Source organism: Mus pahari, chromosome 5, assembly GCF_900095145.1.
Source record: "Mus pahari chromosome 5, PAHARI_EIJ_v1.1, whole genome shotgun sequence".
Classification (NCBI taxonomy): Eukaryota; Metazoa; Chordata; class Mammalia; order Rodentia; family Muridae; genus Mus; species Mus pahari.
The window spans coordinates 108685652-108699143 of NC_034594.1; the positions used below are offsets into that span (position 1 = coordinate 108685652).

Below are 13492 nucleotides of genomic sequence, written 5' to 3' on the forward strand. Positions count from 1 at the left end.
ATGTTCTTCCTGGGAAGGCTGTGTAGCACCTAGCCAGAGCACTGCCATGTTCTTCCTGGGAAGGCTGTGTAGCACCTAGCCAGAGCACTGCCATGGTCTTCCTGGGAAGGCTGGGACTTGTCCTTTAAGGAGCTGGATCTAAAACTGCAGTGACATTGGCATCCTGAATGAACCTTTGTTTCTAAGGAGAAGAGAGAAAGAGTGGGTATTGATTGTGATGGACAAGCTAAAGTTTCACCATAAACTCTAAGAAGGATTAGAGGGATTAGGGTCTTACACAGGAGAGAGTGTGAACATAGCTCAGAGAAAGTGAGCTACCGTCCTTCCATCTATGTTCTGGAGCCCTGGGCCAGAGACAGCCTTGTGCTGCTCTGTCTCTCCGTTTCTGTCTTTAAGTCATGTACTTTCTTGGGTGCTGGGTATAGTAATATATGCTGTTAATCTCAGAATTTGGTAGGCAGAGAGGGGGATTGCAAATTTGAGCCTAGCCTGGACTATATAGAATCCTTTTCTCTATAATGACATCAGCAACAAAAATTGCTATGCTTAACTGGGTATGGTGGCACACATCCTTAATCCCAGAATTGGGAAGACAGAGGCAAACAGATCTCTGTAAGTTCCAGGGCAGCCTGGCCTACGTAGGGAGACCCTGTCTCAAATAAAGGAAAGAAGGGAAGGAAGATAGAAAGGAAGGAAAGAAGGAAGGAGGGAAGGATGGAAGATAAGTAGGTAGATAGGTGGGTGGGTGGGTAGGTAGGTAGGTGTGATTGCTGAGCTGGGTGTCCAGGAGTCAGTACTACTGCTTTGGGTGGACCAGTTCAGAGGACCCATATGCCTGGGAGTTGCTGTGGGTGGGAAGTGATTGACATTTTGATTTTTAAAGGAGATATGTATTTATGAGGAAGAAAGAGCTATGAATACATACAGCACATGCATGCAACAATCTGTGGAGGTTAGGAGAGGAATTAGATCCCTCAGGACCCGAGCTGCAGGCATTGTGAGCCGCCATGCTAGTGCTGTGAAATGAACCTGGGTCTTCTGCAAGCACAGTTATTTATTTGTTGTTGTTTTATGCGCTCTGATTGGCCCAGAACTTACTAACTTACCAAGTAGACTAGACTGGCCCAAAATCACAATGATCCTCCTGTGTCTCCCAGTGATGGGATTAAAAGTATACGCCATCAGGGTTGGTCACAGTTGTCATGATAGCAACCCCAGAGTATGTGATCAGAGCGACAAGTAAGATTGCCACAGTCATCACTAAGTCTGTCGTTCTGCTTTGAACATTAGTGGACTGGGACTGAGTGTGATGGTGCAGACTTTGAATCCCAGCTCTCAGGATGCAGAGACATGCGGATCTTCTTGGTTTGAGGGCCCAGTCTGGTCCATATGATGAATTTTAAGCCAGCCAGAGCTGTTTAGGGAGACCTGGGGGATGAGGAGGAGGGGAAGGAGAGGGAGAGGGAGAGGGAGAGGGAGAGGGAGAGGGAGAGGGAGAGAGAGAGAGAGAGAGAGAGAGAGACAGAGACAGAGACAGAGACAGAGACAGAGAGACAGAGAATTAATAGACTGGAAGATAAGACTATTTGGGAATTTGGGGAAAGTTGAGGACTACCTGTCCTCAAAAACAGAATGGGGGCTGGCAAGAGGGCCCAGTGAGTAAACATGCTTGCTGTCTAGCCTGATGAGCTGAAGTCGATCCCTGGAACCTACAAAGTAGAAGGAGGGAACCAATTTTCTCAAGTTGTCTTAATGAGTGCACACACACACACACACACACACACACAAATTGTAAAAAATGTTTTAAGAGAACAGGCATATAGCATCTAAGGCAACATATACTCGTAACAAAGTTCATATAAATAAGAAATTAAAATTTAAAAAATGGGCTGGAGAGATGGCTCAGTGGTTAAGAGCACTGAAGAGCACTGACTGCTCTTTATGAAGGTCCTGAGTTCAAACCCCAGCAACCACATGGTGGCTCACCACAACCACCCATAATGACATCTGATGACCTCTTCTGGTGTGTCTGAAGACAGCTACAGTGTACTTAGTTATATAATAAATAAATCTTTAAAAAAAAAATTTAAAAAATGTCTAGGCTTGTTCTTCCAATGGTAGTCTCAGTCTGTGTCCTGTGTGCCAAACCGAACTTTCACCCCAGTATAGACAAAGTAGAAATCTCAGATGACTGCGGCAAACTCAGTGTCATGCTGTGGGGGCGGAGGCCCAGCGTTCTGAGGATGAGGGTGCATGGGATGCTGTGAGTTTGGATCTCCCCAGAAACGTGCAGTTTAGGAGTTGATGTCTAGACTGGTGCTTGTGTTCCCTTAGGCTGAAGAAGAACAAGCATGCCCGGTGCCTCAGGAAGAGGAGGAGGAGGTTCGGGTACTGACGCTTCCTCTGCAAGCCCACCATGCCATGGAGAAGATGGAGGAGTTCGTATATAAGGTGTAGCCTAGAGCCGGGAAGGGACATGGTGGTGGTGGGGTGGGCAGGGCAGGGCAGACTGTCTGGGATGTCTCTAACTGGCAAGCCTACCTGGAGTTGAAGAACACTCGCTTGATGACCTAAGTTCAATCCCTTGATCCTGGTGGTAAAAAAAAAAGAGTAATTCTAACAAGTTGTGGGAATTTTCTGATTTTCACATACACACTGTTGAACTTGTATGCCCACACATACACATATAAACTAAATAAATATAACTTTTAAAATGAAGAAGAAAGAATTCCTGCTTTACAAATATACAGAACTAGCACAGTAAGAACTTCAGAGGAGTAAACAGGGAGAGAGGAGCAGGAGCCAGAAGACTCCAGGAAAACATCAGAGGAGAGATTTGTGTTTGTGAAAAACATGCTTATGATTTCTTTGTCTTCTCTCAGTATATTAATTTTGAAAATTCAAGGAGCATAAAGGAGGTTCCTTATAAAATGGACAACATATCAGCCATTCCCCTGCTGGGTATTTCCAAGGCCAGACTTATTCCCCTGGGACTTGGGACCACCTGAAGCCTGAGTGACCACCTCCTAAGCAGGTTCTCTTCAGTGAGGATTTCCAGGAAAGCTACTTTTCACTATAGCCCATCTAAAGGCATTGTGTGTGTTATAGGTCTGGGAGGGACGTTGGAGAGTCATCCCATACGATGTGCTTCCTGACTGGCTGAAAGACAATGACTACCTGCTACACGGCCACAGACCACCTATGCCCTCCTTTCGGGCTTGCTTCAAGAGCATCTTCCGCATCCACACAGAGACTGGCAACATCTGGACACATCTGCTTGGTGAGTGATTTAGATGAGAAAAAAAAAAACGAAGAAACGAGTTTGTAGTGGTGAGTGCTGTATCACTGGGCATCATTCTAGTCTTGGGTCGTTGGTGGTGATGCACTCCTTTAATTCCAGCACTTGGATCTCTGTGAGTTCAAGGCCAACCTGGTTTACATAGGAGTTCCAGGCTAACTAAAGAAATAAACAAAAAAGGAATTCCAATCTTATTTGCCAAGGAATTTGTCCATGGGGAGAGAATAAAATTTCTCTGAATAGTTGATATCAGGAGTCTGACCTTTTAGGTTACCGTTCACCTTACTTGACAGTTGATTGCTGGTCTTTACCACAAGACAGAAGGCCCAGAACACGAGGGAATGGCACTGCATGTTGGCTTTGGCTTCCTGCTGGAACATCCGTGTAGTGGGAACTCCTGACTCCTAACTTGCCACTCTAAAAACAAACTGCTACTATTCACAGATGAATACTTTGTGGCCTGAGAGCGTGTGCTTGCCTAGCTCCAAGTAGCCCTGGCTTTGACTCCTAGCACTAAGTAAACTGGGCATGGTGGCACATGCCTGCACTCCCAGTATTCAGGAGATGGAGGCAGGGAGGTGAGAAGTTCAGGGTTACCTTAGCTACACAGGGGTTGGAGGCCAACCAGGAGTATATGAAACCCTATCTCAAAAATAAAAATGTCAGGGTTGGAGAATTAGCTCAGTGGTTGAGAAAACTGGTGGTTCTTCCAGAGGATCCAAGTTCAGCTCCTGGCATGCCTGTGGCATTCATAACTGCATAACTCCAGTTACAGGGTATTTGACATCTTCACACAGACACACATGCAGACAAAACACTGATACACATAAAATAAAAATAAGTAAATGATTTAAGAGATAATAAGATAAAAATGTCTGTCTTGGTTTGTCTGGATGGCTGATGGCAGCTCTCACAGTTAATTCTACTGTTTACTGATAGAAACAGTGGCTGCCTTGGTGTGTGTAGTCCACGTTTCCTCACAGGGGGTTTCCCTTTTGTCTTGTGCAGGTTTTGTGCTATTTCTCTTTCTGGGAATCTTGACGATGCTGAGACCAAATATGTACTTCATGGCTCCCCTGCAGGAGAAGGTGGTCTTCGGAATGTTCTTCCTGGGCGCGGTGCTCTGCCTCAGTTTCTCCTGGCTCTTCCACACTGTCTACTGTCATTCAGAGAAGGTCTCTCGGACTTTTTCCAAGTAAGTTAAAAGGCCAGCTATAGCGTATTATTGACCATGTGTATTATTGTCACATCTTGTCCCAGAGCTAAGCAAGCACTTGGAGCTGCTGAATTCTTAACAGATTCCTGTTGTGCCCGGGGAAGTGAAGTTTTCTCTTCTGTTGTTAGAGCAAAATGACAAAGTTTTTCTTATAGAAACTAAAACTTCATGATAAGCTTCCCACAACCTCCTCAACAGATGGAAACCAATTCTGGGATATATTTTCTACTGAAACACTAGTGTCTTTTGTGAAACTTGAGGTGCTGATGGATTGCCTTCAAGACTATGCACCTAATACTAGCTTATCTTTCTATTGACTGGGGCCAAGTGGTATATGGCAGGCAGTGTGCGCTTCAGACTGCCAGTGCTCTGACCCCACGCAAAGCTTATCTTGTTGGCCAGACGGTGCTAGAAGCATCAGCTGTCTGCCAGGCACAGTCCATGGGCCAGCTCAGCAGGGACTCTGTTTACTTGGGTAGTGGTTGCTCCTGCTTTCTTAGTGATAGTGGTAGATTATTTTATTTCTCCCAGTAACTCCAGTAATGAGAGTACATTTGTATTATTTTGCACATCAGTTTCAAGGAGGGTGAGAAATAAATAACATTTAAAAAAATAAAGATCAAACTAAATTTTTAGGTCAGGAGAGATGACTCTACAGTTAAGAGCACTGACTGCTCTTCCAGAGGTCCTGGGTTCAATTCCCAGCAACTACATGGTGGCTCACAACCATTTGTAGTGGGATATGATGCCGTCTTCTGGTGTGTCTGAAAACAGCAACAGTGTACTCATATAAATAAAAATTAAAAAAATCTTTTTTTAAAAAAAAAAACCCTAAAGTTCAAGGAAGGTGGGATACACCTGTGTTCTAAGCTACTCAATAGGCTGAGGCAGGAGGACCACTTGAACTCAGAAATTTGAGGCAAGCCTAATGTAAATATAGCAAGACCTTGTCTAAAATCATAAAGGATAAAATAGGTCTGGTAGCTAACATTTTGTAATCTCAGCCTCAGTAGGCTATGGCAGGAAAACTGCTGTAAGGTTCAGGCTAGCCCAGGCTGCCTAGTGGATTTCGGGGCATCCAGGGATAGAAAGCAAGGCTCTCTTCAAAAAAAGGAGAGTTGGTTAGGTGGTTCCGTGGATAAAAACGCTTGCCACCATGCCTAATGACCCAGGTCCAATCCTGGGACCCACATGGTAGAAGGCAAGAACCAATTATGACCTCCATTCTCAGGTCATAGTGAACATACAAATAAATAATTTAAAGGAAAAAGTCAATAAGAACAGGAACAGAAGTACTTATTACGTGGAGCACGGTAGCACATGACTGTAATCCCAGCACTCAGGAGGCAGAGGCAGGAACAGGAACTAAAGCTAGAGACCGGCTTACCAAATGAGTATAAGACCTTTTAGCAGGACCTTGTCTCACAAACAAACAAACAAACAAAGCATCCCCTAATGATGCTCCTAATCCAGGGGTTTTAGTTTTAGAACTCCATCAGATTGGGGAAATAACCTAGAGCCTGAGTGTTATGTTCTAAAAGTGTCTGATGCAGCCCAGGCTGGACTTGAGTTCACTCTGTAGCCTTGAACTTCCCCACCTTTTGCCTCCACTATCCAAGTGCTAGGATTACAGGTATGCACCACACACCTGGCCTTCTTAGAGAATTTTTTTTGAAGGGGGCGGGGGTGGGGGTAGGGGTAACCTGGAACTCCTTCCTTAGACCAGGCTGGCTTGGAGCTCACGGAGATCTGCCTGCCTCTTCCTCCCTAGTGCTGGGATTAGGGACATGCACCACTACCACCCTGTTCTTGGAGAATTTTTTACTGGAAAGCAAAATGTTCTCAACTTTTGAGTACAGGATAGAGTATAGGGAATGTTGAGGCTGGAGATGGTCAGGTCTGGGTGCAGGTGAAAGACAGTTGACTGGGTCATGAGCCACAGGCATTCTTTTCTCATGCTCACGTGTTTGATCTTTGTGGCTTACTTCTAGACTGGACTATTCAGGGATTGCTCTACTGATTATGGGGAGCTTCGTTCCCTGGCTCTATTACTCCTTCTACTGCTCCCCACAGCCACGGCTCATCTACCTCTCCATCGTCTGTGTCCTGGGCATCTCTGCCATCATTGTGGCACAGTGGGACCGGTTTGCCACTCCCAAGCACCGGCAGACAAGAGCAGGTGAGTAGCGACTCACTTGGCATTCCATGCCTCCAATGTGGCTGGATCAATGCATTCTTGGAGGTTCTCGGCCTTTCTAGTGCTGTGACCCCTTATGCAGTTCTCAGGCTATGCTAACTCCCAACCATAACATTATTTTCATTACTGCTTCATAGCTGTAATTTTACTGCGGTTATGAAGAGTAATGCAAATATCTGATTTCCAGTGGTCTTAGGAGACTCCTGTGAAAAGGTTCTTCAACCTTCCAAGGGGTCTAGACCCACAGGTTGAGAACCTCTGCTTTAATTCCAAGTACTCAGGAGGTTGATGTGGTTGGATCAAGTTCAAGGCCAGCCAGGTGACCCTGTCTCAAAGATAAAAGGGCTGGACATAGTTCCAAGGAAGGGTGTTTGCCTCTTGCCCAGTACATTCAAGACCTGGGGTTCAATCCCTGATACCAGAGTGGGGAGAAGACAAGGGAAGGGGCCTGAGCGGGTAGGAAGACAGTGTTGTAAAGCTCAGGGGTATTGGACCATGCACTGAATCAGCCCAACCCTAAGTTTTAGTTCACAGAATCCACATGAACTGATTTATGTTTAAAACTCAGAGTGGCGCAAATTTTCAAAGCTGTTTGCCCTTGGTATTTCAGTGCTAATGGGTTAGGTCATAATACAGCTGGTCACTTAGCTTCAAGCATATCTGTGCTTTGATGCTGTGAAAGTATAGCAAGCATAGTCGTTCTTGTGACTGAATCCTAAGCTCTAAGACAAGGGATGAAGAATTAGCATTCCTGGGCTGGAGAGATGGCTCAGTGGTTAAGATCACCGACTACTCTTCTGAAGGTCCTGAGTTCAAATTCCAGTAACCACATGGTGGCTCACAACCATCCTTAATGAGATCTGATGCCCTCTTCTGGTATATCTGAAGACAGCTACAGTGTACTTAGATATAATAATAAATAAATCTTTAAAAAAAAACCCAGCAAACAACAACAACAAAAAAAAAAACCAAAAAATGAATTAGCATTCCCAAGCCAGGTGTGGTGATTCTTATCCCAGTGCTTGGGAGGATGAAGCAGGAAGATTGCATGTGTTCCAAGGCAGTGAGGGAGATATACAGATCAAGACCCCATCTCAAAAAAAACTTAAATAAAAAAACTACACACCCTGGCACATTTTACCAGGCGTGGGATACCTGGTTTGATGAATACAATACTTTTGTGCATAACGACTAGTAGCAACTAATACAGCAGCAAGCAAGCATCTTCCTACATGTTGATTCACCTAGAGTCTCAAGTTTTTAGTAATTGAAGCAGTGCCACCAGTTACCACAAGCTCTCAGATGCCTTAGCTCTTTTTCTATTTTATATGTAGTGTGTTTATGGGTGTTTTGCCCACACATAGGTCTATGCACTACTTGCATGCCTGGTACCTACAGAGGCCAGAAGAGGTATTGAACCTCCTGGAATATAGATGGCTGTGAGCTGCCGTGTGGGTACTGGGACTGGAACCTAGGTCCCATCAAAGAGCAGCCAGTGCTTCTAACTGCTGAGCCATTCTTCTTTGTTTGTTTGTTTGTTTGTTTGTTAAAGATTCATTTAAGCTTGGTGTGGTGGTGCACACCTTTAATCCCAGCACTCAGGAGGCAGAGGCAGGTGAATTTCTGAGTTCGAGGCCAGCCAGGGCTATACAGAGAAACCCTGTCTCAAAAAAAAAAAAAAAAGATTTATTTATTCATTATTTGTAAGTACACTGTAGCTGTCTTCAGACACCCCAGAAGAGGGCACCAGACCTCATTACAGATGGTTGTGAGCCACCATGTAGTTGCTGGGATTTGAACTCAGGACCTTCCGAAGAGCAGTCAGTGCCCTTAACCGCTGAGCCATCTCTCCAGCCCCTTGTTAGGGTTTTTTGTTTCTTTGTTTTCTAAGACAGGTTTTTCTATGTAGCCCTGGCTGTCCTGGAACTCATTCTGTAGACCAGGCTGGCCTTGAACTCAGTGATCTGCTTTTTGCTGCAAAGTAGAACAGTCAGTCTCTGCCCCAGTTCTGTACAGTGTGGGAACAAGAACTCGGTCCTCCTTTGTTACACATTCATGTGTCCCTGCTGCTCCAGGCAGCTGCCCTCCTCAGTGTAGACTTCTGTCTGTTCAGATGATCAGACCTGTGATTACCTCAGTCTTCTGTGGTGTTAGTAAGAATGTTGTGCTTGGATGCTGTGTACTTTGGTTCTGTGTATTCCCTGCCTGACCCCTTCCAACCTCATGCTGCCCATGTGCACAGGGTGTGGAGCCATCACTGAAGCATGGGTGGCCTCCCAGTGGCCACACCCCTCAAAGAAAGATGGCTCGCTTTCCCAGGTCTGTCAGCTGTCCGTAGCTCCTCTGGGGTGGGACCCTGTGAACCGCTCCCCAACCCATGTTGGAATTTTGACTACCTAGATTCTGTGCAGGTTTTTTTAATGATCTTTAAAAAAATGAACTATTTATGTGTCTCTGTCTGCGCATGTGCCTGTGGAGGCCACAGTGTGAGATCTGCTGGAGCTGGAGTTGAGGCAGGTGTGAGTTGCCCAGCCTGGGTGCTAGGAAGTCTCTGGAAGAGCGAGCAGTATACACCACTGCACCAAGCTATCTCCTCATCCTGTTCTGGGATCTCAATGGGAATCTACTCTTCTGGCTTTGGAGCCATGCTAGGTCTTGGCTTGTTGTAGGTCTCATACCAAGTTCACTATCAGATGATTTTTAACAAATTTTAAAAATATTTATTTATTTATTTATTTATTTATTTTTGGTGTGTTTGTTGTCTCTCTGTGGTTTTTTTCAAACTTGTTATGTTTCAAGAAAGAGTCTTAGTATACTGGCTGACCCAGAACTCAGTATGTAGACCAGGCTGGCCTGGAACTAAGTGAGATCCACCTTCCTCTGCCTCCTGAATTCTGGGATTAAAGGAGTACACCACTATGCTAGCTCCCCGCTTCATTTATTTTATCTGTATATGTGTGAATCTGTGTCTGTCATGTATGTTCATATGCCCACAGAGGTCAAAAGAGGTCCTAAATATTTTTAAACATGTATAGTTCATGAGAAGACAGTTGCTTTTCATAAATACATCAACTCCAGATACACAGCAGTGCCTTCATGTAGCTACTTCCTGTTGACAGTCATGTCTGTTCTGTTCAGGAGTGTTCCTGGGACTTGGCTTGAGTGGTGTTGTACCCACCATGCACTTTACTATCGCTGAGGGCTTTGTCAAGGCCACCACAGTGGGCCAGATGGGCTGGTTCTTCCTCATGGCTGTGATGTACATCACCGGCGCTGGCCTTTATGCTGCTCGGATTCCTGAGCGCTTCTTTCCTGGAAAATTTGACATATGGGTAAGAAATGACTCTTAGCGGGGCCTGTGATGGTGAGTGACTGGCCCGGGTCAGAGCTCTGAGTAGAAAGAAGGTGGTGATAGATTTGGGTCATGAAGTATTTAAATGTACGTTGTGTCTGAGGAAGAGATCAACCCTGGTGTCAGAGTTTCTCATAATGCTCTAGAACAAGTATCACTTTTATGATGTAAAACAGTTTGTATGGAGAAACCAGAAGAGGCAAATGTTTCCTCCCACTCCTCTGTTCTAAAGGTGGGTCTCTGTTTGTTCCCACAGTTCCAGTCTCATCAGATTTTCCATGTCCTGGTGGTGGCAGCAGCTTTCGTCCACTTCTATGGCGTGTCCAACCTTCAGGAATTCCGTTATGGCCTAGAAGGTGGCTGTACCGACGACTCCCTTCTCTGAGCCTCCCCACCTGAGGGGTGGAGGAGGAACTTCCCAAGTGCTTTTAAAAATAACTTCTTTGCTGAAGTATGAGGAAGAGTCTGAGTTGTCTGTTTCTAGAAGAAACCTCTTAGAGAAGTCAGTACCAGTGACGCATCAGCTCACTGTCCCAGCCTCCGGGCAGTACACTTCCCATGTGCATTCCCGGCAGTCACCTCGGCAAGGCAACTGCTGCTCCTTCACAGATAGGACGTGGGAACTCATGTTGAGATTTTACCCATTCCTCCAGCCATTTTGGGAAAAAAATTATGAACTGGGATTCTTCAGAAATTATGTTTTGTTTTTTCTTGAAGAAAATATCCCTCCCTTACCCCTGTCCTTACTTTGTAACCTGGCTGATAACGGGCCATCCATTTTTGTAGCACACTTTTCAGAAACAATTATAACCTGGTCCCATCTTTCTAGGACAAACAAAGCCACGCCTTGATGTAGCCCGGCTAATCATGGAAGTACGTCCAGGCTTCAAGTAACTTGAGTTTAAATCTTTTTTTTTTTTTCTCTTGGCAGAGTAATGTAAAATTAAAATGGGGAAGATATTTAATATTTAATACTAAGCTTTAAAAAAAGAAACCTGCTATCACTGCTATGTATCTTGATGCAAAGATTATGGTGATAATAAAAGAAAGTACAGACAGCGCTTGGCATTCAAAGAGTTAGCGTGTGTTGTCTCGACTGTTTGCACACAACTCCTAAGGCTCCAGCTTCTACTCAGACACAAATCAGAATCATACCAATAGTGAGACGGGTGTGGTCAGTGAATGAGCATAACTCAGTTCCTAGCCTCTCATCTCTACTACAACTTAGTACCTTACAGATTCCTGATTAGGAAAATAACAGCGCAGACTGGGGGGTGTCCCTCAGATGGTAGAGTGTGTGCCTAGTACCCACAAAGCCCTGGGTTTTATCACCATTATCAGATAAATCAAGCATGGTAGGATATGCCTGTAACACCAACACCAAGGAGATAGGTATATACAAGACTGTCTCGGAAAAGAAGATCATTGTGCTACGATAGTGTTTATGGTTTTGGAGACAAGGTCTCTGTGGCCCTGGCTGTCTTAGAACTGACTCTGTAGACCAGCCTGGCCTCAGACTTAGAGATCCCCCTGCATCCACCTCCCAAGTGTTGGGATTAAAGTAATGTGCCACCCCTGCCTAGTATATATTACAAGAGTCTCCAGTGTTGAGGCATAATCTAGAACTTAGTTTTACTAACAGTATCTTGTTGGTGCTAGAGAATCATTCAGTTACTGCAGTGCTCGATGGAGGAAAACCAGGGAAGGGCAGCATATGCTTGTGATCCCAGAGCTGGGGAGTCAGACAGGTAGATCACTGCTCTCTACACAGCAAACCTGCATACTTGACTAGTTTCAGGGAATCGGACAGTGCTTCCAGAACAATTCCTGAGGGTGTTGACCTGAATGTCTGTACTCCGTCATACACACCCACCCACCTGCAGAAGCCCACCTTGTTTACTGTGATTGTCTCACCAAAGGGTGACTCTTTTGTACCTTTGTGAATTATACTGAACCTGATTAAGAGGTTCTGATCATTGCGTAGTATAAGCTGGTAGTGACTCAGCACATAAGCGTGGGGGTGGGGGTGGGGGGAGCCAGGAATCACACAGTGTAACTGTGTACAAGGTTTCAACTGAGGACAAATGATCCTTTTGAAGAAACAATTTAGCCCAGCATGGTGATGCATGCCTTTAATAGAAGCTGAGCCAGAAGCAGAAGGATCTCTGAGTTCTAGGACAGCTAAGAGTACATGGACCCTCTCTCCAAAATAAAAAAAGAGAAACAGTTCACCTAGGCCAAGAAACAAAAGTTTCTTAGTCTCAAGTGATAACCCAGGGAATAGAAATTAAAAGCAAAGGGGCAAAGGTGGGTGTGGAGGTGCTTGCTTCTCATGTCTGCTCAACCAGGGCCAACACTGGGATCTGGTCCCAAGTGAAGATGACAGAAAAGGAGAAACCGTTTTCCTCCAAGTGTGTAGCATAGTTATAGTCGAGTGAGGCCTCTCACTGGATGTGGAACCAGGGATGGTCTTGAACTCTTGGTGCTCCTTAACCCTGGGATTACAGGCATTCACCACACCCTCTAAAAACCATCCCCCATCCCAAGTGAAGTCTCCTCTTCATCTGTCATTTATATTCTGTGAAATACATTTATTTGCTATTTGTAATATTTGAAATTATCATCATTTTCGAGACAGGGTTTCTCTGTGTAGTCCTGGCTGTCCTGGACTCACTTTGTAGACCAGGTTGGCCTTGAACTCGCAGAGATCCAAGTGCTGGGATTAAAGGCATGTGCCCCCATGCCTGGCTTAATATTTTAGTCTTCTGGTCAGTTGGATTCTATAACCTCAACCGCATGGGGAGTAGCCAGTTCTCATTTTGGGAACATCAGCCTTTAGTGTACAGATAATTATGACAAGTAATTTCATTTGCCTATTTTGCTGTCATCAGATACTGGTTGGGGGAAGCAAATTTATAGTCATATTACAGAAGAAATCAGATGTAGTTGTATTTCTAAAATTTTCCCAACAAAATTATCCTTTCTCCGTGTACTAAATATTAACGACAGAAATACAAATAGGAAACCAGAGTTGTGAGAATTCAGGATTCTATAGATTTTGTGAACATGACATTCTATAGTCAGAAAAGAAAAGGAGGCTTCAATCTACTTTTTCATCTACTTCCCATAACACAAGTATTGTTTAGTATTTTTGTTTTCAATTCTTGTTAACTGTACTATGGGACCCTCTGAGGATTCATTTCATCAGGAAACATGGCCTTTAAAGTCTTTTAGATCATGTGTTTGTCAGGGTTAGAGTCACAGAACTTACAGAATGTCTCTCTAAATTGAGGGAATTTATTGTAATGGTTTACAGTCTCTAGTCCAACTAACCCATCAATGGGCAGCTATGGATGGGAAGTCCAAGAATCTAGTAGTTGCTCAGTCCCATGGGGTTAGTTGTTTAAGCTGGTCTTCTGTAGCAGAAGT

The 13492-nt window shown here is 44.7% G+C and overlaps 1 protein-coding gene across 2 annotated transcripts in view; it reads left to right on the plus strand.

Moving 5' to 3' along the window:
- Adipor1 (adiponectin receptor 1) overlaps positions 1 to 11142 on the plus strand; it is a 20346-nt gene extending 9204 nt beyond the window's left edge. Inside the window, exons 3-8 of one of the 2 annotated variants that reach the window (XM_021197930.2) lie at positions 2335 to 2451; positions 3109 to 3280; positions 4307 to 4493; positions 6506 to 6693; positions 9850 to 10043; positions 10320 to 11142. In XM_021197930.2, coding sequence (XP_021053589.1) covers positions 2335 to 2451; positions 3109 to 3280; positions 4307 to 4493; positions 6506 to 6693; positions 9850 to 10043; positions 10320 to 10448 — 987 coding nt within the window. In that variant the 3' untranslated portion in view covers positions 10449 to 11142. The remainder of the gene's footprint in view (positions 1 to 2334; positions 2452 to 3108; positions 3281 to 4306; positions 4494 to 6505; positions 6694 to 9849; positions 10044 to 10319) is intronic. The other variant, XM_021197931.2, reaches the window with a different exon arrangement.
- Positions 11143 to 13492: the final 2350 nt, after the last annotated feature.